Source organism: Penicillium solitum (assembly GCF_028829755.1).
Source record: "Penicillium solitum strain IBT 25940 chromosome Unknown utg000008l_segment0_segment0, whole genome shotgun sequence".
In the NCBI taxonomy this organism is placed as follows: domain Eukaryota; kingdom Fungi; phylum Ascomycota; class Eurotiomycetes; order Eurotiales; family Aspergillaceae; genus Penicillium; species Penicillium solitum.
Genome location: NW_027072127.1, coordinates 329,408 through 355,406, shown reverse-complemented (window position 1 = coordinate 355,406; position 25,999 = coordinate 329,408). Strand labels below are relative to the sequence as shown.

The 25,999-nt window shown below is 48.6% G+C and overlaps 14 protein-coding genes across 14 annotated transcripts; 7 read left to right on the top strand and 7 right to left on the bottom strand.

Annotated features, from left to right (window-relative positions):
• Positions 1-453: 453 nt before the first annotated feature.
• gel2 (1,3-beta-glucanosyltransferase gel2) lies at positions 454-2,064 on the top strand (the record flags this gene model as incomplete). Its single annotated transcript, XM_040954652.2, has 4 exons — positions 454-459; positions 510-640; positions 706-805; positions 856-2,064. The coding sequence occupies 4 exons, from the start codon at positions 454-456 to the stop codon at positions 2,062-2,064; spliced, it is 1,446 nt and encodes a 481-aa protein (XP_040814907.2).
• Positions 2,065-2,404: 340 nt separating this feature from the next.
• Positions 2,405-4,207, bottom strand: N7455_009396 (acyl--CoA ligase; the record flags this gene model as incomplete). The annotated part of the gene is made up of 4 exons (XM_040954633.2): positions 2,405-3,043; positions 3,101-3,414; positions 3,472-4,080; positions 4,126-4,207. 4 exons carry the CDS (start codon positions 4,205-4,207, stop codon positions 2,405-2,407), a joined length of 1,644 nt encoding a protein of 547 aa, XP_040814797.2.
• Positions 4,208-4,619: 412 nt separating this feature from the next.
• Positions 4,620-5,285, top strand: N7455_009395 (uncharacterized protein; the record flags this gene model as incomplete). The annotated part of the gene is made up of 2 exons (XM_040954752.2): positions 4,620-5,149; positions 5,204-5,285. The coding sequence occupies 2 exons, from the start codon at positions 4,620-4,622 to the stop codon at positions 5,283-5,285; spliced, it is 612 nt and encodes a 203-aa protein (XP_040814816.2).
• A 360-nt stretch (positions 5,286-5,645) lies between these two features.
• On the bottom strand, positions 5,646-9,059 carry N7455_009394 (F-box and WD domain protein; the record flags this gene model as incomplete). The annotated part of the gene is made up of 2 exons (XM_040954702.2): positions 5,646-8,662; positions 8,714-9,059. 2 exons carry the CDS (start codon positions 9,057-9,059, stop codon positions 5,646-5,648), a joined length of 3,363 nt encoding a protein of 1,120 aa, XP_040814934.2.
• An 887-nt stretch (positions 9,060-9,946) lies between these two features.
• Positions 9,947-12,496, top strand: N7455_009393 (MRX complex nuclease subunit; the record flags this gene model as incomplete). The annotated part of the gene is made up of 2 exons (XM_040954539.2): positions 9,947-10,111; positions 10,164-12,496. The coding sequence occupies exons 1-2, from the start codon at positions 10,096-10,098 to the stop codon at positions 12,494-12,496; spliced, it is 2,349 nt and encodes a 782-aa protein (XP_040814971.2). The 5' UTR covers positions 9,947-10,095.
• A 547-nt stretch (positions 12,497-13,043) lies between these two features.
• N7455_009392 (acyclic terpene utilization AtuA family protein) lies at positions 13,044-15,028 on the top strand (the record flags this gene model as incomplete). The annotated part of the gene is made up of 3 exons (XM_040954659.2): positions 13,044-13,077; positions 13,122-13,447; positions 13,502-15,028. The coding sequence occupies 3 exons, from the start codon at positions 13,044-13,046 to the stop codon at positions 15,026-15,028; spliced, it is 1,887 nt and encodes a 628-aa protein (XP_040815013.2).
• A 644-nt stretch (positions 15,029-15,672) lies between these two features.
• Positions 15,673-16,573, top strand: N7455_009391 (class I SAM-dependent methyltransferase; the record flags this gene model as incomplete). Its single annotated transcript, XM_040954579.2, has 2 exons — positions 15,673-15,892; positions 15,945-16,573. The coding sequence occupies 2 exons, from the start codon at positions 15,673-15,675 to the stop codon at positions 16,571-16,573; spliced, it is 849 nt and encodes a 282-aa protein (XP_040814985.2).
• Positions 16,574-16,910: 337 nt separating this feature from the next.
• On the bottom strand, positions 16,911-18,141 carry N7455_009390 (malate dehydrogenase; the record flags this gene model as incomplete). The annotated part of the gene is made up of 5 exons (XM_040954528.2): positions 16,911-17,260; positions 17,315-17,660; positions 17,735-17,745; positions 17,805-18,003; positions 18,073-18,141. The coding sequence occupies 5 exons, from the start codon at positions 18,139-18,141 to the stop codon at positions 16,911-16,913; spliced, it is 975 nt and encodes a 324-aa protein (XP_040814994.2).
• Positions 18,142-18,833: 692 nt separating this feature from the next.
• On the bottom strand, positions 18,834-20,007 carry N7455_009389 (D-mandelate dehydrogenase-like dehydrogenase; the record flags this gene model as incomplete). The annotated part of the gene is made up of 3 exons (XM_040954739.2): positions 18,834-19,582; positions 19,643-19,718; positions 19,819-20,007. 3 exons carry the CDS (start codon positions 20,005-20,007, stop codon positions 18,834-18,836), a joined length of 1,014 nt encoding a protein of 337 aa, XP_040815017.2.
• Positions 20,008-20,633: 626 nt separating this feature from the next.
• On the top strand, positions 20,634-21,005 carry N7455_009388 (uncharacterized protein; the record flags this gene model as incomplete). The annotated part of the gene is made up of 1 exon (XM_065606196.1): positions 20,634-21,005. One exon carries the CDS (start codon positions 20,634-20,636, stop codon positions 21,003-21,005), a length of 372 nt encoding a protein of 123 aa, XP_065460159.1.
• Positions 21,006-21,281: 276 nt separating this feature from the next.
• N7455_009387 (uncharacterized protein) lies at positions 21,282-21,572 on the top strand (the record flags this gene model as incomplete). The annotated part of the gene is made up of 1 exon (XM_065606195.1): positions 21,282-21,572. One exon carries the CDS (start codon positions 21,282-21,284, stop codon positions 21,570-21,572), a length of 291 nt encoding a protein of 96 aa, XP_065460158.1.
• Positions 21,573-22,241: 669 nt separating this feature from the next.
• On the bottom strand, positions 22,242-22,536 carry N7455_009386 (uncharacterized protein; the record flags this gene model as incomplete). Its single annotated transcript, XM_065606194.1, has 2 exons — positions 22,242-22,490; positions 22,516-22,536. 2 exons carry the CDS (start codon positions 22,534-22,536, stop codon positions 22,242-22,244), a joined length of 270 nt encoding a protein of 89 aa, XP_065460157.1.
• A 483-nt stretch (positions 22,537-23,019) lies between these two features.
• Positions 23,020-23,510, bottom strand: N7455_009385 (uncharacterized protein; the record flags this gene model as incomplete). Its single annotated transcript, XM_040954631.2, has 3 exons — positions 23,020-23,282; positions 23,336-23,431; positions 23,486-23,510. The coding sequence occupies 3 exons, from the start codon at positions 23,508-23,510 to the stop codon at positions 23,020-23,022; spliced, it is 384 nt and encodes a 127-aa protein (XP_040814835.2).
• A 558-nt stretch (positions 23,511-24,068) lies between these two features.
• N7455_009384 (tRNA-dihydrouridine synthase family protein) lies at positions 24,069-25,735 on the bottom strand (the record flags this gene model as incomplete). The annotated part of the gene is made up of 2 exons (XM_040954785.2): positions 24,069-25,529; positions 25,586-25,735. 2 exons carry the CDS (start codon positions 25,733-25,735, stop codon positions 24,069-24,071), a joined length of 1,611 nt encoding a protein of 536 aa, XP_040814811.2.
• Between the last annotated feature and the right edge of the window lie 264 nt (positions 25,736-25,999).

Here is a 25,999-nt window from a genome sequence, read left to right as displayed (position 1 = left end):
TATAACATAGTAGGAAATTATTGTATATACTACGGAGTCCTACCTACCGATATAACTAAATGAAACGCAGATGTGAAACCTCCAAGAACGCAAGACCCCTCCAAGACCCTCCAAGACCCCTATTATTTGTTCAGAGATTGTGGCGCTCCACTAAATTGAGACCGCTGATCAATTGGGTTTCTTTACGGAGTAGATTGAAATTATTTCCAAGTCATTTAACTTGTTTAACCCATTTAGCCCATTTAATATCATTTAAGAGACCTTTAATCCCTTTGATTTCCCTTTCTTCTTCTTTTTCTTTTTGATTTCAGTCGTTCCTTCCATTTTTCGCGCCATTGCGCTGTCACTCGTTAATCGTCTTATCTCATCTTATATCGCCTTATTATATCCTTATTATATCCCCTCCCCCCCGTCTCTCTATATTGTGTTGATTTTCTATACTTTGATTTCACCATGATTGTATGTGTTGTCGCATCTCTATCATTATGACCTAAAATCTGACCGTTTAGTCTTACGCCGGTCTCTTCGCATCCGTGTGTGCGCTTGCCAGCACCGCGGCCGCTCTGACCCCACTCGAAGTCAGCGGCAAGGACTTCGTTGACTCCAAGACCAAGGATCGTTTCCAGATTATCGGTGTTGAGTAAGACTTCCTTGCCTCCAGGGCTGTTTATTTCCAACATTGTACGGTGGCTGATCCCTCCATAGTTACCAGCCCGGTGGTGAAGCTGGCTTCACCACGAAGCTAGACCCTTTGAGCGATGCAGATGTCTGCTTGCGCGATGCTGCCCTGATGCAGCGCCTGGGTGTAGGTCTAGACCCCATGTTCCTTACCGTACAGCAACTTAATTTCCATAGGTCAACACCATCCGTGTGTACAACCTGGAACCCTCTCTCAACCACGACGAGTGCGCGTCGATTTTCAACGCCGCCGGTATCTACATGATTCTCGATGTGAGCAATCCTCTGGCCGGTGGCTACCTGGACCGCAGCGCCCCCTGGACCACCTACAGCGCCATCTACTACAAGCAGGTGTTCGGTGTCATCGAGGGCTTCAAGAACTACGACAACGTCTTGGGCTTCTTCGCTGGAAATGAGGTGATCAACGAGGATGCCCACTACCTGGCCCCTAAGTACATCCGTGCCGTCGTTCGTGATATGAAGGATTACATCGCCAAGAATGCTAAGCGCGCCATTCCCGTTGGATACTCCGCTGCCGACATCCGTAACATCCTGATGGACACTACTCACTACTTCGAGTGTGAACTCAAGAACTCGACCTCTTCCCGCGCCGACTTCTTCGGTCTCAACTCTTACTCTTGGTGCGGTGACTCTTCTTACAAGGCCAGTGGCTTCGATGTTTTAACCGAGGACTTCACCAACGCCACTATCCCCGTTTTCTTCTCCGAGTACGGCTGTAACGATGTCAAGCCCCGTATCTTCACCGAAGTGCAGGCCCTCTACGGCGTGGAGATGACCCAGGCTTTCTCTGGTGGTCTCGTTTACGAATGGACCCAGGAGAAGAATGACTACGGCCTGGTCAAGGTCAACGACTCCAAGACCGTGACCACCCTTATCGACTATGATAACTTCCAGAAACAGCTCAACAAGCTGGACATGGACCGCATCATGTCAAGCAACGCCACACAGGCCAATGTTAAGGCCGAGGCATGCAGTTCCTCACTCATCAAGAAGAAGTCCTTCTACGATGCCTGGGATCTGCCCGAGGTTCCTTCCAAGGTCTCGGACTACATCAAGAACGGTCTGCCCGGTGCCACCACCGGCAAGTTGGTCTCTGTCTCGTCCACCACCATCCCCCAGAAGGTGTATGACTACACCGGCAAGGAGATTACCGGTGTCAAGTTTGAAGTGAAGAGCGGTGCTAACACCCCGTCTTCCTCCGGCTCGACTTCCTCCGGATCAAGCTCCTCTGGTTCCTCCGATTCCTCTAGCTCCTCCTCCAGCTCCGGTACTTCCACCCCCAATGCCGCCTCTCCTAATGGCGCTCCCTTGGTTGCCCTTGGTGGTGCAGGAGGTTTCTTCATGCTTCTTGCATCCCTGATGTAATTGCCCTGATGGCTTTTGATTAGTTCATTTCTGAGATTCAGGGTTCGGACTGAGATGACCAAGAGGCTGATATCGGGTCTCGAGGATCTATTTTCTGTATGGGTTACTCCTATCTTTTTTACCCGGCTTTCTTATGACTCAGTTGCCAATTTGTACATGATTCCTTTGGAATAATTCACGGCTTTGATTTTTCTTTTCGTGTTTTCAAGCTTCCAGCATCAAGCCATCGCATGTACACTGGGAAGGAGTTAGTAGACACAATATGGTGGCAAGAAATCCTTTTACTTTCTGCTAGTGTTTTTGTCACTAATAGTCGTATTTCCCCCTTTTTTTGTAAATATCACAGCTTAGAAGAACGATCCTCATAGATGGTCGCGCCAATAGCTTTCCCTTGATCGACTCCTTCAGCCCTAGTCTTCAAGATCCGCTTCAAAATCTTGCCAGAGGCACTCTTAGGAATCTCACCAATCGGAATAATCCCACCCCGAAGCTTTTTATGAGGAGCTAGTTTCCCATCGACATAGGCTACCAACTCCTCTGCAACCTGCTTCGTTGGTTTATCCGTCTTCTCAAGGACCACATAACCAACCGGTATCTCGGACGCAATCTTCTGGACAACAAGTCCAATCACAGCGACATCACGCACAAGCGGATGTTCATGCAGGACGCTCTCTATCTCCGCTGGGGGGATTTGGAAGCCCTTGAATTTAATGAGGTCCTTTAAGCGATCTGTGATAAAGAGATTCCCCTCCTCATCTTGGAATCCAATATCACCGGTTTTGAACCATCCATCAGGTGTGATGGAATGCGCAGTGGCCTCGGCGTTGTTATGATAGCCTGGGAAGATGGTCGGTCCTCGAAGACACAGTTCGCCTTGGCCTTTGCTTATTGGGTTGCCTTGCTCGTCAATGAACTTCGTCTCGATTTGGGGATATGGAGGACCGCTTGACCCCATTGCATGATCCCATCGGTCCCATCTCTGTTGGAATAAGTTATTTAAGGCCCCGAAGAATTATATAGATCTGATGGAGGATACCTGCATGTGGGAGGCGGCTGTCGACTCGGTCAATCCAAATCCCTGGCGCACTGGAATCTTCAGACGATCGTATACAGCACGGACCAGATTTGGTGCTAGTGGTGCACCAGCCGAGGTTACCATTCTCAATGATGATAGTTGTTCGCGCGTTATTGCGGGATCTTTGGCAAGGTGCAGAACAACAGGCGGGGCAACAAAGATATGAGTGATTGATTCGGTTTGGACATTGTGCAAAAAGGATTTGACGGAGAACTTCTCCACTATTGTTGTTTCTATTCCCATCAAAAGAGGGACATGTACTAGGCATACAAGTCCTGCATATAGACTGGTTAGCCTGTAAATGAGGTTATCTCCGTTCAGAGTTGACATACCAAAGATATGATATGTTGGTAAGAATGCGAGAAACCGATCATTTCTCCAGCTTATGTGCTCACCGTCAACTTGTCGCTGAATGATGAGCTCCGCCACAAGATTGGTATGGGTGATCCTTGCCCCCTCGGACCGTCCCGTAGTCCCGGAAGAGTATACCAAAAACGCTGTATCGACGGCTGCGTCTATCCTCGGGCGTATTGTTCCAGGCGCTCCACCTTCCAACATAGATTCGACATGTTGCAGCTCTGCTTCTGGAGAATCGGGACCGACAACCAACATGTGAGCAACAGGAAAGTCGACGCGCTTTGCAGCTGCAATTGCAGTGTCTAGGAGCGAGGTGTGTACAACAAGTGCTTTTGCCCCAGTATCACTGAGTTGGTATTTCAACTCATCGGCAGTGTATGTCGGGTTGACTGGCGAGACTACCCCTCCAGCCCAATGGCATCCCCAAAATAACGCGGGGATATCGATGTCATTTGGTGTAAATACTAAGAGAATATCACCCTTTTGCCACCCCCACTGGCTTTGAAGATTGGCACCAAAACTTAGGGCTTGGGATCGGATGTCGCTGTAGGTCCGGACTTCGCCTGATGGCGATTTGAAGATGACTACCCTGTTAGTATCTGGTTTTGATATGGGCGAAATGTACATACTATGATCATCTGGGAAAGGTTTCTCTCTTCTTTCGAAGAGACAATCCCAAATATCAAGTGGAGGGATCTCTATGTGTTGCATGATTGTGGACGAAGTATGGGGGCGTTCAAGTTATGTACATATGCAAGTGATTCCAGGCCATGACGCAAGAACTTCCTCACATCCGATCTTTGCCTATAAACAATTTGGATTTGATATTTTGATATTTTAACGTCTCTTTTAGATATTATACATGGTCAATTCCGTTATCACATATTATAAGGGTTTTCACTATGTTCTATATTTAGGGATAATAAAGGGGGGCAATATCTATAAAAAGGCATCTCTGAGAATGACACTTAAAAAGACATTTAGAAAGATAATTTAAAAGAGTACCAAAAGAGTACCAAAAAAAAGAGACAATCTTAAATGTAGTGGGTGTCATCCTGTAATCATATAGATAGTTACATAGTATATCTCTACTTTCCATTCTCTCCTAATCATTCTATTCACCATGGCCGATAGCAAAAGCTGGTTTCCAAAGTCCCTCAAGAAGGGCAAGACTGTCAAACTGACAGAACCTGTCTCCTCACGTTGGAAAATTGTCGAGAAAGTCAACGAGCACGTTGAGCAGTTTGAAGACGCCGAGCTACACCCCTCCCTCGCTTCCGCCAAGTTCCTCTGTCGAGACGCCAGTGACCCTTCCAACAAAAAAGATGCATACCTTCGTATCGTACAACAGATTCCCTCGGTTAAGGGTGAATTTCCAGACCATGTATCTCGAGAAGCCACCCAATTCACTCCAGAGCTCAAAGCCTACCAAACTCTGAAAGAAAGAAAATCTCCCAATACACCCAAGCTCTTAGCATGGCAACAGGAAACCCAGGATACATCTGGGCCCGTCCCAAGAGGCTGGATCACCCGGATAGTTTTCGAAAGGGTAGAGGGCTTCCCTCTTGGGGACGAGTACGGGGCCGGTGCCTTCTGGAAGCAGTCGCCAGATACCCAAATGATCATTCGCAGGGTGCTCATTGAGGAATTTAGGTAAATTCCCTCGATAAGATAGATCCATGAATAAATGATGCTGATATATGGCAGCCTCGCTGCGAAAATCGGAGTACTACCCCCCGACGAAGGCCCCTATAGCGCAATATGGAACAACAAGGCGCAGACTATGTAAGTGAACAATATCTTCAGACGCGTATCTTTTTTGTAGATATGACTCCCCATGATTGGTGCTCGCCGCCCAAATATTTAGAACATATATGTGAAGAGACAGTATCCATACCTAAGCCTGTTTCCCTGGGAGATTCTGGCTAGCATTATCAACTACATGTAATTCAGATCAACTTGAATGTTGATAGAGGGATTTCTAGATTTTCCATATTGGGTGTTATAAGGAGGTTGGATCCAGTGCTAGCTGGCCAATATCACATCAAGAGGAATGTTTCGATTGATACAAATGCAAACACTTGAAAACATTGAACAATAACACGACAGGAAATCAAAATGCAAAAAGCAGCGTAACCCAAAATCGACTCTAAACAGCCCTCGCTTTCCCCTTGCCCTTGCCTGACGGTGAAGCAGGCATTGGCCCCGGCGCGAGAGATGGAAATTCCTCCCACTCCTCTACACCATCCTCGCGACTCTTGCCCTCGGCCAAGCTGAGCTGAATTGCAAACTCCAGATCATCCATCTCTTGCTGTCTACTGCCCTCAGCCTCCTCAGCCCTAGGCGATGGTTGTCGAAGCGGGTATACTCCCTTGGCATACTTGATAGGGATAGACGACGTCTGGTCAATACCCTGCTCGTCAAGCAAGCTAAGACGAATTGCTTCGGCGAGTTCGTCGTCGTCATTATCGTCCGCAGCATCTTGATAGGGAGAGGAAGAGGACGAGATTTCGCCAAGACCAACCGAACTAGGACCAGGGGTGTCGAATGAAGTGCTTGTGGCCGAGCTGGAGATTGCAGCGCCGTCCGTGGGTTTCGTCGCATCGGCAGAGCAGGCCTCCTCGCTCAGGAGTTGGGCATACAGCAAAAGCTGTTCCTCGTCAATGTCTGGCCCAAGAAGATCGATCCCGAAACGCGCGCTCAAATGTGCTCGTTCTTTCTCATCGGCAATCCTTTGACGCTCCATATCAACGCGTTCATCTTCAATAAAGTCCTCAATTGCACCCCGACCACTATTGTTGAAGCGTTGGCCTTCGCCAGCCCCGTTGCCGCCACGCATTAAGTGGCGGAGACGGCGCTTGCTGCTCTTGTACTGATCAGCCTCGGAAGAACTGTAAGACCAGTATCGCAAGTGGGTTCCAAGTGAGACCATTCCACGCAGAACGGTTGGGTCTGTATCAAGGCATATTGCGCCTGTGGCATAGTAATTGTTTCCAACACCCAGAATAGACGCCTCAGCCTGCACAAGCCTACGGCGGGCCCGGGTCGAAAAACGGGAGTTGATCGTCCGGATTGGCTTAGTAGACGATGCTAGCGGATCCCAGGCTTGCACAAGGCCATCGTTACCGCCATGAACAAGATATAACGATGTGATGGCCAAGGAAGACACCTGGGGCGAGTCTGTTTGAATGGTGCGCAATGAGGGAATGGAATTGATCATCTCCGCAGACTTCGCCGCCGGGGCTCGGATATCCCAGACAAACACCGTCCCAGTGCGTGTTCCAACAGCTAAGTATCGGGCGCGTTGCCCAGGAACTTCTAGGCCCGACCGCGGCCGATCCATATGTGGTAAAACTGGGGAGGATGTTGCAGACGAAGTAGAGCTCCCGGACATAGCCAAAAGAGGATCCTCTTCGGCGGTGAGAGTCGCGAAAGCTGATGTATCCAATGCAGTAGTGCTCACTTCCGTAGATTTGCGATCACCGAAAACAAAATCCGACAGACGCCATCCGAAATTGGTCGAATGTGAGCCCATCCGTCCGGAGGATCGAGAAGGGGGAAGACTGCCGGTGATGTTCGCACTTGGTATATTCACTGGGCCGCCGAAGAGTGACGGCGGAGCTTCTGGTGTACCCGATAAGGGCTCTGGCGTGGCCGACGAGCTGAAATCAGACGTAGAAGCAGTGCGCATGAACCGTCGGAGCGATGCCTTTACATCTTCGCCCGAGCCACGAGCAATGATAATGACTGACTCGCCTGCCCCGCACCCGTCATCACCAGCAAAATCCACCTTAAGATCGCGTTGCATGTCCCAGCTTTCACAGACCTTGCGGAAGTGCTTGGGCTTGAAAGAGATAAAATTTTCAATCTCCTTCGTTTCAGCGGCAATCCGGTGTTCATTGAGCCCCATAGAATCGGATGATGAGCGCGGACTGTAGCTGCCATCGACCAATTCACGATTAAAGGGGTCTGGGCGTGCCACACGTCTGCTCGCTTCGACCATCTCCCAATGGACACTTCTGCCAGTCTTCCAAGCCACCTCATCAAGCTGTTCGGTGTTAAGTTTGGCTGTGAGTGGAATCTCAGGTGCCCGAGGAAGTTCTGTCAGGTAAAATATTTCTCCTAGAGCATTGAGAGCAACAGCCCAAATTCGTTTTCCTGAATGGCGCTTGGGTGAATACTGATCATCCACGGCAATGCCAATAATAGGAACACCAGGGGATAGGACCCATCTAGCAGTCACTTGACCGGGTTCGTATCGCCTTTCGTAGGTCGGATGAGGGCCTATAGAATACGCCGTCAACACGCCCGAAGACGATCCAGACAGCATCCCTATCAGCCCCTGGGTCATCTTGAGGATGTGAGAGGATTTAGCAATCCACACCGAACAGACAGCATGTGTGATCATGTTTACAGCGGGGATGCCGAGTGGTGGGTGAGAACCCAAATCCGAAGCTCCCAAGAAACGACCACGCTGCTCCGTCGCTGAGATGAAGTAGCTGCGGCCCTGGGGACAGCCTTCGCCATAAATCATGCCATATGGTTGACTGACGTCCATCAAGTTGGGCACACCGACCATATCACCCGATCCGAGGCCGTATTGCGCTTCACCAGGGAACATATCTGCAAAGTGGCGGAACATTTGGTGGTCGGAGACACCCCAGGTGCCGACTTTCACAGTCGATGGGTCACTGGCAGACGCAATCCCTTGCTCTGCAGCTCCATGGATGAAGAGAGGGTTCTTGTCAGGCCTGAAAGAGGCATGTATGTGACTGACCGGAAAGAGGAGCTGTGATGTATACGTAGCTATGGCACTACCATGGCGAGCACTCGCCGCGCGTACAGTTCCATGCTTCTTGGACGGGTTGAACTGGGCCGGTTTGCCCCGGGCTAACGAGTGCATCAAGCGAGTGCGCAAGATGTATTCGCTACGCCAGGAGGCTAGGGCGGTCAGTCTCGCAAAGAATCGCCTGTCCGACTGTAGGTCTGCCGCATCGGAATTGGTACGTCGACCATCCTCAACGGCATTGGGCCCTGGGAAGAACCTCGAGAAGGCGATTCTCCAAGCATGAGGAGTGGTCACCAGCGCATGAAATCGCCGGGATACCAACGTGATGGCGGACAAGGATTGAGGTGGTAGATGCGATAGGATATGGGTGAGAACCTCTGGAAATCACAGTTAGGAACAATTGCGCCGTAGAATTGCAGGACACCTACCATTTGGAAATGCGTCAAGAGATGTTTGCGACTGTCCGGTAAAAGCCACCAAGCAAGATCCAGCAATCGCTGCTTCTCCGGGGGAAGTCCGAGCTTTCTCATGCTGGCTCACTCGATCGGCCGAGGGCGGGGTATGGCGACCGTCGACCTCGCTCAAGGACGCGTGGGATTTGTTTTGTGTCGACATGCTCGGGACGTCTGCAGAGTCTCTGATCTCCTCTTGCGCGAGGAAATCAGAGACTTGAGCGTCGTCGAGGTCATGTCCATGCTGGGTGGGACTGATAATGACTGGGTATGAGTCAACGGGGGCCGTATGTTGAGACACGGGAGTAGGCTCTGGTTGCATAAAAAGGTCTTGACGGAAAGATGAGGTGGTAGCGACTGAGCCAGCGAAAAAGCCTGGGTCAGTCGAGTCAAGAAATGTGACGAAAGGGGTTTATAGGCAAGTGAGACGGTGTTAAAGAGAGAAATGGGAGAGAGCAAAGATGCTGATGGCGAGGCAAAGTGGCCATCCCGCACATTAAGCAGATGGCGATCACGGGGGTACTTTGGTCCTATTGGTTGTTAAGTTCACCGCTTGGTTTTCCGCCTTTTAACGCAGTTCAATTGATCTGATGGGAAATGTCGCTAGATTTTATCTCTATAGGAGTAGAATAGTTCGCTGCTTGTATGGCTTCTATACTCAACAATACAAGATTTGGATAATCTCCGTGAAGTCTTTTCTAAGGTCTTTTATAAGATCTTTTCAAGGAGCTTTGTTAGTCTCTCTTCAGGTTTCTTTTTATGACAACCTTGGAATCGGTCGTAAATTGGAGAGTAGCGTAGAGCGTATTTCATATAAACGGACCTTTCATATTTTTCATACATAATATACTCATGACTACAAGCTCTTACTCCGTTAACTTACAATTTTCTGCTGGCAATAAAAGCGAATAGGGCCGCTAGGTACTCGCACGCGTTGTGAGATGCGGCATATGCGGCTCTGTTCTATTTTAGATACTACTACTCCGTAGGGCTATATATGATATAGCAAAAGAGGTATTATTTGATCATCATTGGAAAGCTATCTCTTATCAACTATTATCATATCTTTTTTTTTGAAAATTTCACACCTTATTTCTCCTACAACACAATTTATACTGAATGGCCGCTATCCCGAACGCGCTCAGCACGTGACAGCGCGACAGAAGCCAAATCAGCGAGTCCTGGAGTATCGCCCATTGTCTCAGTACGACTCAGTTGCGAATTTGATGTGATTCTTCTGGAATGGCTCATTGATACCCGGCATTTTTTCAGTTATTCCCCCCTCGGTACCTCATCAACCCCAATCCCCCCGCATAAAGGCCAGTGCTGGATGAGACACGCGAGTTCGGTCAACCAAAATGCCTGGAGCAAATGGTAAGATGCTCTCGACACTGAATCGCTATTCGGCCTACTGATATGTCTATAGAGGCGGAAACCATTCGCATTCTCATCTCCACCGATAATCATGTCGGCTACAACGAGCGAGACCCGATCCGTGGGGACGACAGCTGGAAGAGCTTCCACGAAATAATGTGCCTGGCCAAGGAACGGGATGTCGATATGGTACTCCTGGCCGGAGACTTGTTCCATGAGAATAAGCCATCGCGAAAATCCATGTACCAGGTCATGCGGTCAATTCGAATGAACTGTTTCGGCGACAAGCCCTGTGGGCTAGAGATGCTCAGCGATGCAAGTGAGAACTTCCAGGGGGCGTTCAACCATGTCAACTATGAGGATCTGGATATGAATGTCGCGATCCCTATCTTCTCTATCCACGGAAATCACGACGATCCCTCGGGAGAGGGCCATCTAGCTGCACTGGATCTATTGCAAGTGTCCGGCCTTCTCAACTACTATGGCCGGACTCCGGAGTCAGACAACATTCAAATTAAGCCTGTCTTGTTACAGAAAGGCCGGACAAAGCTTGCGTTGTACGGAATGAGCAACGTTCGAGACGAGCGACTGTTCCGCACCTTCCGTGACGGCAAGGTTAAATTCTTCCAACCGTCTGTCCAGAAAAATGACTGGTTCAATTTGATGTCTGTGCATCAGAATCATCATGCCCATACAGAAACCAGTTACCTGCCGGAGAATTTCCTTCCCGAATTTCTTGATTTGGTCGTCTGGGGCCATGAACATGAATGCTTGATTGATCCCAAGCTCAACCCTGAGACCAAATTCCATGTTATGCAACCAGGATCGTCTGTCGCAACGTCCTTGGTACCTGGAGAGGCTGTCGCAAAACAGGTCTCGATTTTGAGTGTAACTGGTCGAGAATTTAAAAACGAACCTATCCGATTAAAGACAGTGCGACCGTTTGTGATGCGGGAAATTGTATTATCCGAAGAAAAGGGAGCCCAAAAGCTTGCACGCAAGGAGAACAATCGCACAGAAGTAACTCGGTTCCTCATGTCCATTGTCGAAGAGCTGATTGAAGAAGCCAACGCAGAATGGCTAGAGATGCAAGGCGACCGCATTGATGAGGACGAGGATGACACACCAGAGGCTCCGCTTCCTCTCGTTCGCCTCCGTGTGGAGACTTCCACGCCTGAAGGAGGTAGTTACGATTGTGAAAACCCACAGCGATTCTCCAACCGCTTCATTGGTAAGGTAGCTAACGTGAATGACGTGGTGCAATTCTACCGCAAGAAAAAAACCGCTTCTACGTCGCGCAAAGATGATAAATCCGTTGATGAATCGGCTGTCTCTCATCTATCGGCCCTTGACACTGTGAAAGTCGAACAGCTAGTGCGCGAGTTCCTCTCATCACAGTCATTAAGCATTCTGCCGCAGAATTCTTTTGGAGATGCTGTTGCCCAGTTCATTGACAAGGATGACAAGCATGCAATGGAGATGTTCGTCAATGAATCCCTCGAGAGCCAGGTTAAACACTTGTTGGCCTTGGATCGTGAGGAGGACGAAATGGATGATGAGGAAAGAGAACAAAGCTCGCTAGTCAGTGCTATGGAGAAATACCGCAGTCAGATGGAAACCATGTTTTCAAAGGGCGCGAAGAAGCGAACTCGCGGAAAGAAGCGCTTTAAGCCCAAGCCAGATGGTTGGGATTCCGAGTTTGATGGCGTGTGGGAAGACCAGCCTGGTGCACTTATTCATTCTGACAATGAAGGTGGGGATTCAGCAGAGGACGAAGCTGGAGAAGATGGGACAGTGCCCGCTCGTGGTCGTGCCGCAGCCTCTACTCGTGGTCGTGGTAGGGGTCGTGGTCGAGGTGGGACGTCCGGTCTGCGAACCAACAAGTCCAAACCTACCCCGGAAACAAAGACTACGAAGGGTCGCAAAAAGCAAGCAGTTTCAGACGAAGAATCAGACGTGATTATGCTGGATGACGATGATGACGACGATGTTATAGCCAATGTCATTTCCGATGATGAAGACGATGATTCCCAGGCACTGTTCGTCAAGCAGCCTCGCTCTACTACCACCGCGAAGCCACGAAAAGCTGCCCCTACGACAACGACGACTCGGCGCCTCGGTGGACGTGCTGCTGCCTCGCCAGCTCCGTCGTCAGTTACTGTTGGTGGGACTGCTTCTCGGCGAGCCCCTGCGCGCGGTAAGCCAGCTCAAGCTCAGTCTACGCTCAACTTCTCCGCTTCACAGGCCACCGCGCCTCAGTCATCACGACCTAGCCGCTCCACCCGTAACATGAGTGTTATCAGCGATGGTATTGATGACGATGACGATGACGATGACGATGACGCCTTTGAAGAAATGCCGACCACCTCGAGGCGTCGTAGGTAATTTGCGATTGACATCCATGGATATTTATGCCTTTATGCATGTATGGAGTTATCGAAAATCACTTGGGTGTTGACATCAGCGTTGCTACCTTCAATTTCTTAATGATATCCTCAAAATATGATTCCCAACTATCAAATATATAATAATCAATAATAATAAATTAACAGGGGCACCTTTCGGATGAAGTATACCGAACACGCTAGCCTCAACACGGTAATTTAGCTTATATCTGATATCGCATGGCCAGTTTCCCCTTACTACTCAGACCTAGAGGCTTCAATAACCCAATACCCGAACGAGATCTCTTTCGAATGAAACAAAATGTGAACCTTATAAATCTCCCCGTACATTCATCACAAAGACCACAGACTAGATCTCTCGTTCCATCAACCCCGCATTCTCAGCCGAGGGACACAACTCACCTCGGCCGTGTGACGCAAGCGATGTGAAGGAAAACAAGAGGGAAAACCTAGGATCAAGCATTTATTTTCTGATCTTCTACTACCTCTTTGTACAGGGATACAAGACAGTATTTGGTTAAAGCACAATGACATACAAGGGCCGTCCCATTCGCATTGCAGGTTAGTATACTTGCATTCATGATGTACTCCAACTGACCTATTAGGTGCCTCGGGCTCTGCCTCAGACCGGCGTCAGGCTATCGCTGAATTTGCGCATCACTACCCAACCGATCCTATCGATGTGATCATTGCCGATTTCATGAGCGAGTTTAACATGGCCACTGCCGCGGGTCGGCGCGTGGACCAGGCAACCTCCCAAGAACCAACAGCTCCAACCTACGAGCTCTCCTTCCTCGAAGCACTTGAGCCAGCTCTGGATGATTTAGCCAAGTATGGAATTAAGCTCGCGGTCAATGCTGGAGTGACCGACACAAAGGGCCTCTACGAGGTGGTGATGCGTATGGTTGAGGCAAAGAAGCTGGACTTGAAGGTCAGTCAACGCCTTGCTAAAAACTGATCAAAAGTTGCTGATATGGATGCCTAGGTTGCGTGGGTTTCCGGGGATGAAGTGCTATCTACTGTCCAGAAGGGATTGACTTCCGGGTCTGAATTTCGCAACGTCTATACAGGCGAGCGATTGGCAGATTGGTCATTCAAGCCTATCTATGCGCAGTGTTATCTCGGTGGCCTCGGCATTGCGGCTGCTCTCGCAGATGGTGCCGACATCGTATTATGTGGGCGGGTCTCGGATGCTTCGCCTGTCATCGGAGCTGCTTACTGGTACCATGGCTGGCAACGAGATGAGCTTGACAAGCTGGCGAATGCGTTTGTGGCAGGCCATCTGATTGAGTGCAGCAACTATGTCTGCGGTGGTAACTTTACAGGCTTCAAAGACCTAGAGCACGCAAATGGAGATGGCTGGACCAATATCGGATATCCCATCGCCGAGATCTCTGCCGAAGGTGACGTTGTGATCACCAAGCAGGCGCATGCTACCGGTGGGGCTGTAACTGTCGATACTTGCACATCGCAACTGCTCTATGAAATACAAGGACCTTGGTACTTCAACTCTGATGTCACTGCGGTCCTCGATGGTATACACTTCTCACAGCGTGGTGTCAATCGTGTCGCTGTTCATGGGGTGCGATCCGGTCCTCCTCCGCCTACCACTAAGGTTGGTATCACTGCGCGAGGCGGGTTCCAGGCAGAGGCGTGGTGGTTTTTGACCGGTTTGGATATCGAAGCCAAAGCTCGCATGCTGGAGGCACAGATTCGCCAGTTGTTGTCACCTTATTCGGACAAATATACATCGCTCAATTTTGATTTATTAGGCTCTTCCCTCTCTGACCCTCACAACCAGAACCGCGCTACTGTGCCGCTGCGCATCGTTGTACAGGCACGGCATGCAGAGGACCTTGCACCAACACGGTTCCTGAAACCTATCACAGATAACATCATGCAGGGCTACCCTGGCGCTACGTTTCATTTGGATATGCGCCAGGGATTCCCGCGTGCCATTTTTGAGTACTATGTTAGCTTGCTGCCACAATCTGCGGTCCAGCACCGCGTTCACATGCCCTGGAAGCCGGTGGCATCCACGCAGACTCTCGATATCTTACCTCCGGCAAACACTAGGACATATCCATCACGCCAACCGTCGCAGCCCATGGCTCGTACTGACGGACCCATCGACCTTACCCGCGACTTTGGGCCGACGACCCGTGGCCCTCTAGGCTGGATCGTCCATGCACGCTCTGGGGACAAAGGTGCCGACGCTAACTGCGGCTTCTGGGTGCGTCACCGTGATGAGTGCCAATGGCTGCGGGCGTTGTTGTCTGTTGACAAGGCGCAAGAGCTGTTGGGAGATATTGGCTACGAGAACCAGAAGTTGGCAATTGAGCGCTTCGAGTTACCTAGTCTTCATGCGGTACATTTCCTGTTTCGCAATCTACTAGACCGGGGTGTCGGTGTGACCACCACGGTCGATTTCCTGGGGAAGAATGTGGCGGAATATCTGCGGGCGCGACATGTTGATCTCCCTGTGCGATTCTTGAATCGAGGAAAGCTATAGAACGGAGTTCACTTCCCCGTTTTTCTAGGCCTATAGAGAATCACAACATTATTATCCGATCGAGAAGTGATATGATCTTAGAGGCTTCGAAGGTCATACATAGTCCTTATAACATACCGTATCTGTCAAAGAGACGTGTATGGTTGGTTGTTGAGAAAGCTAACCTTGATGCTCTCTGCTATGACAAAGGAGTATGTAACTATATAGTGTCAGTCTAACAACCTTAGAAGGCTATATACACCTTCTAAGGACATTTCCCTGCTCTGAATTTCCCTTTCTTCCTCTCTTCCTCTCTTTCCCCCCCAACTCTGCTGCAATTATCTGTTTACTCCTTTTCGTTCTAACCTCAGACCCAACCCTCCCGAACCCCTGTCCTTCACGTGTTGTCCCCGGTACCTCCGGGCTTATCCCGGCACTAAGACAAATGCGGCATGGTGTCTGACTCAGTTGTGCTCGTAGACTACTGAAAGCCTTGATTTATAATGTGACTCATTTACAATGTGACTCAATTGTCTTTGGGAATAATCTCACTGCAATCTACGGAGCAAGGCATACGGGGTAGAGTAGAAGGTGGTATTCAAGCAGGTAGGCACATATATCTAGTCGTTAATCGCCTCAAGTTTTCTATTGTACAACCAGCAGAAATGTCTTCAGACCTGATCAACATCGCGAAGCTCTCCGATGGTGGGTCATCGGAGCCTCAAATCCAACATAGGCTCGACGTTTTGAACAAATGGAATATCCCCCTAGGCTCAAAGATCCTCGAGATTGGTTGTGGACAAGGAGATTTTACCTTGGTGGCAGCCTATATAGTGGGCGACCAGGGCCATGTCACAGGAATTGACCCGGCACCATTGGACTACGGTTTGTTTCATTTGAATCAATGAAATAAGAGTCGGGCTGATAATCCCACCAGGCGCACCTATGACTCTAGGAGAAACACAAGACAAATTAAAGCAGAATCCCATTGGCGACCGAATGACATTCCATCAATCAACCCTTGAAGAGTTCCTCAATTCAAGCGTTTCAGAGCAAGTTTATGACTATACTGTGTTTGTGCATTCGGTTTGGTACCTGCCATCTGCCGACACGTTGCTGCCAATGTTGGCAGCTCTCCGTGGAAGAACGAAACATCTTCTCATTTCGGAGTACTCCCTCGATGTCCGTGGCGATATCGCCGTTCTGCCACATCTGCTAGCAGCAATCTCACAAGCTGAATTCAACTCTAGAGACAACGCCTTAGACCGGGATGATAATGTTCAATCCATTATATCCCCACAGATGATTTGTGCGGTGGCGCAAAAGGCAGGGTGGGAGCTTCAGAAAGAAGACACCGTTGAGTCTCCCGAGGGACAAGAGGATGCAAGATGGGAGGTTCATCGAGTCTTGTCGGAAGAATATGGTCTCAGATCGGGGTCATCCGGGGATGCTAGTCGCCAAGGCTTTGCAAGTGCATTGATCCATGCTGTTGCAGAGAGCAAGCGGGCACTTGGACCGAGTCCAAAGCTTAGGACATTGCCTACGTGGTTGGGCTCTTGGGTGTGAGTACAGTGATAGGGATTACCATGCCACCGCTTTATCCTTGCCGATTCCTTTTATCTTCCGAAAGAATAGTGGTGAATTTGATTAAACAGTCTGAAATATCGGTCTATTCACTCTCATGTGTGACCATTCTCGCTTTCTTTCCGAAATCTTCCGTATTCTATATCGGTAAATACATTTTCATATTACTATTTGAAACCTATAGAAACCATGCCCAGATACAATATTGGTCACGTATTTCTGTCACATATAAACACCCCGGACTTGAGACCTTATGGTACATCAATCCAGTTTCACGTTCCTAACCCTATTTCTCCTTTCCCTCGTAGGTTAAAAGCGATTATGCCATGAAAGACAGGCCCGTCGCGATATTTGCCCTAAGGTCCTTGAGAGCCACCTCGAGCAATTTAGTCTCATCTTCAGATATTTTGCCAATAGGCAAGGCCTTGGTAGCACCCGTCTTTCCAAGCTGGATCTTGACAGCGAAGTAGTCAACTCCAAGACCAGCGGCAATCTCCTTGCCCCCAGGAATCCCCGGCAGATAGACAAAGGCTTCCTCGGTAATGGACTCTCCCCTTTTACCTGCAAGAAGAGCCTTGACGAAGCGGAAACCAGCGTAGGCCATACACGTCGTGGCGCTTCCAGCCCCCTGCTTGCTTTTGACAATTTCGTCGCCACCAAATTGAACACCTGTTGGTATGGTTGGTAAAGTAACTTTTGCCATTTGGAGCATGGTAAACATACGATTAATCACAGTTGCCAGAGTTTCATCATCCAATTTGACCGGGGGCTGAGCCTGACTGTACAGGGGAAGAATAGTAGCACCGCTATGACCACCAATGACCGGAACCTTGAAGTCCTTGGGATCAACATTGTCGCCCAGAGCGTGGGCAGCAAATGTAGAGGCACGAACAACATCCAACGTAGTCACACCGAAGATATGAGTAGGATTAAAAACACCGGCTTTCTTCAGTACCTCAGTGGCAACTGGCAGAGTCGAGTTTACCGGATTCGTAACAACACAACACATCGCCTGTGGACATGTGGCTGCAATCTCAGTGAAAATGTCTCGAATAATGCCGGCGTTGGTCTAGGTTGTAGTTAGCACTTGACTTCCCACGAGTTTCTTTTACAGCACCCCGACTGCTGGTGGGTAATATTCACTCTGAACAAATCTAAGTAATCATAGTCAGTAATTCACCTTGATCAAGCACTATATGAATACATTGCTTACCATCTCTGGTCATGCCAGGCTTGCGAGCGATACCGGCGGTTACTACGACAACATCTGCGCAACTGAGGGCCTTCTTGAGACCAGAGTTCTCGGGAAGATGGCCACTGACCCTGGCCCTGGTGTCGATATGGTTTAAATCGGTGGCAATACCGGGTACGTGAACAATATCATAGAGTGAGATCTCATCAAATAGATCACTCTTCCATTGGTCAGACACTGAGCCTCGGGTGTGATAGCTTCCAGGGTTAATTTGTTAGGGATGACATACTGCTTTGCACAAGAGACTGAGTGGGGTGCCGATCTGGCCAGCGGCACCGAGCAGAGCAATCTTGACCATTTTTAGGGCTGTGAGGGGGATACAAATAAGTGTGGATTTTCTTGACTCTTGAATGTAGACTATATGGATGGACTGGGCTTGATTCAAATGAGGAGGATGAGACCTTTTATTAACAGCGTCATTAATCTTCAAATGCCAAGTAGTCATTGCTACAATTCGGTCTTGACACCCTCGGGATGAAAGTGCGCTTCAAGGTATCGGCTGATAGTTCAACCGCACAGCTCATTTTCATGTAGTCGCCCAGGGATAATCTGGCTCAAATTATATTGGCTTCGCCCCCTCATTCTTGCTTATATTCACAACTTCAATGTTCCCAGTGTCTGCTGATATCTAGATAGCTTCTTATAATTTTGTGTGTGGTAGGTGAGAAACCAAGCTAGATCTGCATCAAAACATGCTGGTGACTACTTAGTAATTATCCCAAAATAGGTCATTGAACCAAAATAGGCAATTTCTTCTTAAGCACGGCCTTGTTCCAAGTTTACCTGTTGGGGTTTATAGTTAGTTATATCAGGAATTTGGTATCATCAAATGAGTAGAGCATGGCACACTACAAGACATATATTACTAATGACCGAGGCTTTTTGGGACTTCAGTAATTCGCAAGTCGTTCAGCAATACAAGATACCTTATTTCGATATGAATTCATTGTTTGCGGTTACTGCTATACTAATAACCACTATCTCCAGGCTTTAATTTGCCTTGCTCTTGACCAGGGACCGGTGCTCCGGAACAGGCGACAGGAGCGGCTCGCCATCAATCGCACGCCGCACGTTCTCCATTGCCCATTTTTCCATCTTACCCAGTGTCTCCGTGGTATGAGTCCCCATGTGTGGAACCATCAGGGCACGCTCTTGCTTCATGAGCTTCTCATTTATTTCGGGCTCCCGCTCATAAACGTCCAAGCCCGCGGCAGCAATATGGTTGCTTTCCAGCGCATCGGCCATGGCAGCCTCGTCAATGATAGCACCTCGTGCCGTGTTGATGAGAACAACACCCGGCTTCATCAGAGCGATCTCCGCTGCACCAATCAAGTGCTTCGTGTGGGTGTTCAGAGGTACATTAACACTGATGATGTCGCTCTCCGCAAGCAACTTTCTGAATGATATATACTCAGCCCCAGCATTCTGTTCAAACGGGAGAGGGTTACGGTTGTGGTAGACGGTCTTGAGACCGAAGGAATCGCAGCGATGTTTGATAGCACGGCCGATGCGCCCCATTCCAAGGATACCCAGGGTCTTGCCCTGGGGGTCGTGGCCGAATTCAACCCCCTTCTTGAAATTCCCTGCGCGCAGAGAGAAGATAGAGGGATTTAGATGTCGCAATGCACCTAACATGAGGAAGATGGCCAAGTCGGCGGTCGCATCGGTGACAGGATCCGGAGCGTTAGTGACTATGATGCCCCTTTTGGCGCATGCACTTGTGTCAATCGGGTCATATCCTATATGATGACAAGTAAGTGGAAGCCTCCCAAGTCCGTAGGAGCGGTGCGTTTACATACCGGCACCATTATGGCATATATATTTGCAGCTTGGTGGCAAACGCTCGATTAACTCAGCATCAAATTTGCCGGCTACCTGCATTAGATACCATGTTAACGTTGACCGTGATATCCTTCAGCCAATGTCTCAACCATAGAGGGACAAGACTGCTGAGAGATAGGAATTTAATGCTCACAGTGCCGCTAGCAGATGTCCGGTAAATGGCAAAGATATTCTTGTACTTGTCTGTGATATCCTTGAAAAACTCCTCCCTGCTTTTGCTCGTGATAACCTCCGTGTGCGCGACCTCTTGCAGGTTTTGGAAGAAGGGCACTGCATGTTGCACTGGGTTGAAGAAGAGAACGAAGGGCTTAGGTGACGACATTTTTTTCTGATCTGATGTCGACGATATGTGGCTGTTGTTATTTGGTGTCCAGGCTCCTATCTCAGTTTAAGGATTTTTGTGGTTTTTATTGTATGTAGTTTTCTGATCTGAACATTGATTTCCCTTCAAGGATTTCAAGGTTATTACAGATCAAAATTAGATACATATCCTTCAGCCTGAAACTCTGCCGCCAAAGTTAGAGTAACAGGTTGTGGCGAGGTAGAAGGCTTCGGCATATCTTTCTAGCGGTCTTTCATTCTTTTGAATCCACCTTGATCAAACTGAGTTTCTGGGTTTAGGCTGTCTCTCGTCTCGAGTCATCGCCGTATCCATCATTTATTTATCACTCAATTTGTATAAACTATGCCTGATTTTAGCATTTCAAGGGAACATTTGAAGGGTTCCAGCGTTTAGTCTCCTAAAAGGATACTATATTCCGTACTATCCATACATTCAGTGTTGTGTACGAGACCAATCAGGAAGCTTTGGGGCCTAAGGCACTTTACCTTATATCTATCGATAATGCGGTCACTATGAAATACATTCCGCTCGGCTTGAGCAAGACTGACTTTCTTCATCGACTTGACCACAAAGCAAAAAGATATCCCATGTCACTCGGATTCAGGATGTCAGAGGCTACACCAGCGGCTGATGTCAAAACTCGATTTCTGATTTTTTCCGACACACACGGGCTTGATAGTCCACCAGACTTTGTCTCACGCCAATATGCGGATGTCGCGATTCACTGCGGAGACCTCACTACAGAATCACAAATCGAGGAGTACAAAGCCTCGATTCGCTTCTTACGAGCCGTCAATTCACCTCTTAAACTTGTGATCGCCGGCAACCATGACTTCACTATGGACATCCCAATTTTCCAGAGAAAAGCGACAGAAGCCCAACCCTTGGATCCTCATCTAATTCAGAAGTTTTATGGCAACTACGGAGAAGTTCGCGAGTTATTTGGCGAGGAGAAAGAAACGGGTATCACTTCCTAGATGAAGGTATCCACTCGTTTCGCTTACAAAATGGTGCTCTATTGAATGTTTACGCTAGCCCATACACCCCGTCGTGTGGCTATTGGGGCTTTCAGTATCATCGGGATATCGGGCATGACTTTAGAATTGGGAATGTCGATATCGTGATGACACATGGGCTGCCAAAGGGTATCATGGATCGCACACACTCTGGCCAGGGTGCCGGCCGCCAACACCTTTTCCAGGCTATAGCTCGAGCCCAATATCGACCTTTGATGCATTGTTTTGGTCATATTCATGAAGGATGGGGGTGGCAAGCTTGTCCGGTGGCGCGAGAGAATTAGCTCAGAGCCTTCTCACTTGACTGATATTGATAACGAACAGTCTGTTCTCATATCCGCACTATCCATGATCAAGCATAAAGGAGATCCCATGGATTGCTTTCTCAAAAGTCATTGCTCTGAGGATCCGCATCCGCTGAAACGAGGCTCTGAGACACTTTTTATCAACGCCGCCATGGAGGGCTCCCAGGATATTTTGATACAGCCGCCGTGGGTTGTCGATATCGAGCTTCCAGCAGCAGTCTGAGAAGTCAGACAGAGTTTACCTTTCGATTTTGGCATTTAATGGCTCTAATAGGTCACAGCAGTGTTGCATCAAGGAATACGAGGCAACACATCCTGCGAGTTGTGCTCATCGACGAGATGAAACGACTAGAACTAAGATGAGGCAGTGTAGTTCAACATCATTTATATCCAAACAGAATTCGATACTGAGCCTGGGAAATAAAGCTGGTTGTTTATTGTTGTGGTGACATTCAAATCGAGTTCAATTGCAAACGAACGATATTAGACTGGAATTGACTGTCGGAATTTATCAGCAGTCTCTTCTATTCATTGAGGTAGGGGTACAGCTCTATAGCCCCCTGGCCCTGTCACATCTCTAAGAAATTGAGATGATTCTCCAAAGTTGAAAGTCATCTCTCATTACTATATATTGTACGACATACGATGTACGATGTACAACATCAACAATGCTTGAGACCCCTGGGGCCCCTCCCCCATACGCCTGGACATTATCCACTCCTGAGATCCTCCACTCCCGGACCTACTATTGTACGATGTATTCATTGTTCACACCACTGACCAGGTTGTTCTCTATGAAATCCCCCCAAAGCTACCGTCTGCCTTTTTTCTTACTCCTTGCAAATAGTCGACGACCCGATACATCGTACCGATCCCCGAGTCAATGGGTATACTAGAAACCCGCCGAGAACTCAATGAACTCGCTGAACAATACCCAATGAGCACCGTTGGCACTAGGAACGGCGGCTGGTATATGCTCTATCATGATGACACCGTGCTGGCTGTTGCCTCGGATTCCGTGTGTGAAGAACTGGATGCCTCGGTCGAGAAAGCAATGCAGCTGTATGGCCTCCTTCCAGAGCTGGGTAGTGAAGTCGGCGAGAGTGTTGCACCCCGAAGTGGAGAGCAACTGGGGCCTGAACTATCAAACAGCTGCTGTCACCCACGTTGTTTTGCATCGTCAGCATGTCGGACGCAAAGTGTTTGCTACGTGTGTGAATGAAACCTTAATATTTGTATTTGAGTGGGCTTGAGCCAGAGGCGACTTGCTATTTCCTCGGTTGCTGCAAATCAGACATTCAACACTGACAGGCTTTTGGTACGCTGCATCAATTGCACCTGCGCCTGGTGCCTTTTTGCTTCTCTCGTGTGATGGACACAGGTTCACTTCATCGTCGTACTTATTCATTGCTTTTCCATTAGTCTAGTGCAATCAAAAGGATATTTCATAGCCCCCCACAAATCATCGCTGATAGTAGATGGAAGATTGTATTCAATCCTATTTCTTTGAAAAGGCAATAATCAAGAATAGGAAATATTAGGTGGCTTAGGGAGATGGAGCAGTAGCCATCTCGACACGAGCCTCAGCGCAAGCCTCAACGCAAGATACAAAATTCCAGAGCACAGTAATCAAAGATTCTCCCGCCTTTAACCATTTTCATGACAACTGCTCAGATCAAAAGTCGCTCCACCTTGTTCCTAATTGACTCGATCAGTGGAGCCAGGTCACTAGCATCGTTCGAGGTAATAGTAGCCGCGATAATCGGCCGGGCCGAACCGCATGCTCGACCAATCGCTGTCTTGTGGGGCAAAAACACATATGGGACGTTCTTGTCTTCGCAAAGCAATGGAAGATGCATCACTATCGCGAGAGGAGCAGTGTCGGCAGCGATAACGACGATCTCGGACGTGCATCGGTCCACAGACTTCGTGACTAGGCAAATATTAGCTCTATGGTTAGCTCGAAGGTACTATGGGCAGACATACCTTCATTTGCACCTTTCTTGAGCTGGTGGTAATGCCTGGCTTGTTGCAACAAGTCCAAGAGTTCTTGTGTCAACGCAGGATCTGCGTTCGGCCACGCTGGGCATTGTGTTAGATCAGAGAATCAAAATGACAAATTTGACACAGACTTACCGACAGGTTCTTCAGAAGACTGCATTTTTATTTTCTTGTGAAGGACCGTGAACAAGTTTCCCTCAAAATGGGGAATGAGAGACAGAAAGAGTAATGTTGGAGAGATCAAGGTTGAGAACAGTGTCGAGCAAGTGAGTTATAAGATAAGCTGGTAGAGTACCCGTGGAAGATGTTAGACTGTGAATAGAAGAGATGAAAAGGTGAGAGACAAGAAGGAGAGGTTCAAGTCCCAGGAGCACTTTCCTTGCCAACGAAAGATATGCTGGTCACCTCAGTTTCCCCTTCGTTGTTAGGTGTGATCTATATCATACATCTTATACATAGATATGTGCTATTGTGAGACTAAGAATAGGAGCTATCACCAAAAGTGATAACATCTATGGATGTAGAAATAGTAGTATTATTTATTGATTTAGACTCCAAATCCAAAGATCAGAATGAGCATTCCTTTAAACATGATAACAACGCTATGCAAACAAGGCTCTGGATCCAACCTTGGAACTTTCTATAAAGTTACACTGGTCAATGGTATCTGAAGGTAAGAAAAGACACAGAAGGACTCCTGCATCAAATATTCACATTCTTATCCACTCACGAGAGGATCGGGCGTGAGATTGGTGGCTGTTATAGCAGCACCATCGCCTGGCGTGACCGTGCCCTCGGAAGGACTGTCAATCTCCTTAGACGTATTCTTCTCTTCGTTCTCACTCTTGCCCGGAGGCTTTGTACCCTTTTCACGCATCGCTCCGCTTTCAAATGCTTCTTCGGGGAGAGGACGAACATGAGGCTGGCAGATCCACCAAGGCCTTCCATATTCCGCAATCACTGCTTTAGATCCCTTCAAACTCTCATCGGGTTGTGCTTCAAACTTATCGGGAGAGGCCTCGTACTCCTGAAGTCCACCTTTGATGGCCTCCTCGAGGAGAACCAGGGTGTGCTCAAAAGCGGCCATGTCGCCTGGTTTCGATGTAGCAAGAGCATCTCGAACGTTGGTATGAGTTGCAACCATTGGCCGCAAGACTTGGAAAAGGTGACCCTGCATGAAACCGAGGCTGGCAGAGTGACACTTCTTGCCCTTCTCGGCCTTGCTCCGCTTTTGCTTCTTCTTCAGCGGGCCATCCTGGTGGTCATTATCTTCGGCATCATTGGTTTCTGCAAACTCATCGACTGGGTCGGATGGAAGATAAAGCGGCTTCCTTTCTGGAACCGGCTGTTCGAGAACGTATTTATAGATAATATCAAGGTATCGTCGCAGAACGGCGTCGATTCGGTAACCGCCCTTTCCATCCCGACCGCGCCAGTATTCTCTTCCTTCTGTACCAGCTGGGGGAGGCTTGCTGAATATGGATGGGTCTGATAAATTTCCTTCTGCGCTCATCACGGCGTCGGCCCCGGTCGCCTCGAGACAGGTTTCGATGTCACCGTAGTTAAGAATATTGCCATTGGCAAAAATCACCGTATCCGCAGGTAGATTGTCTCGTAGATAGCGGATGTAGCCCCAGTCTGCGACACCAGTGTTGTGACCCTTCTGTTCCCGTCTGCGTCCATGCACAGTGATGATGCTGGCCCCAGCGGAGAGAATCATTTTAGCGTACTCCAGGGTCTTCTCCTTGGTATCCTGGATACGGAATTTCACCGTGACAGGGATTGGGAGTTCGGTGTGCAACCGATGCACAAGTTTATAGATCAAGTCCCAGTCTTCTTGGAGGAAAGCTCCATAATGTCCCTTTTTCGCGATACCTTGTGGGCAGCCAAGGTTCAAGTCCACAGCGTCGCAGTGAGGTGCGACATGGCGGGCAGCCTCCAAGAACTCATCTGGATTATTTGTGCAAAATTGGACGAAAAGTGGCCGGTCAATTGCAGGATTTCCATCCAGAAACAATTCATCCTTGCCTTCTCCGACGGTTTTGCGAGTAGGTTGGAAATGTTTGGCTCGGACATTCTCTTGTTCACCGAATAGACGAGCGTGGAACATTGGGGTGTATGCGAGTAAAGGCTTCGGGTCGTTTGGTGGCATGAAGGATCGAGTGAGCATGCGCCACGCCTACGAAAAACATTAACGCTGGTCTGCAGATGTTACTACTTGAAAGGCAAACTTACGAATTCAGATCTGTCGACCATTGGGGCAACGACATATTTTGGGCTGCCAATACTTTCATAAAAATTTCTTCCAAAGAGCTTATCCTTGGCTTGAAGCGCAGCCGCGGAGGTGTGCTCAATGCTCTTCGGTGGGCTTGTTTCGGATGCCATTTTTGAGAGATGGGACTGGGAAAAGTGTCGGGAAAATCGGCCCAGCAAAGGGCTGAGAGGCTTGAAGATACCTATGTTGACGCTTGAAAGAAAAAAATGTGGTTATGGGTCAACGATCGCCTCCAGTCGCATTACAATGGAGAAACAACTTTTGCGAAAAGCATCCTATCTCATGCGGAATTACTATTTCCCGGCTTATCTTATCGTCGCGGGGATTCCAATCTTCAATGTTGGAAGCTGCAAACGCGTTGAGCTCGTGGTGTT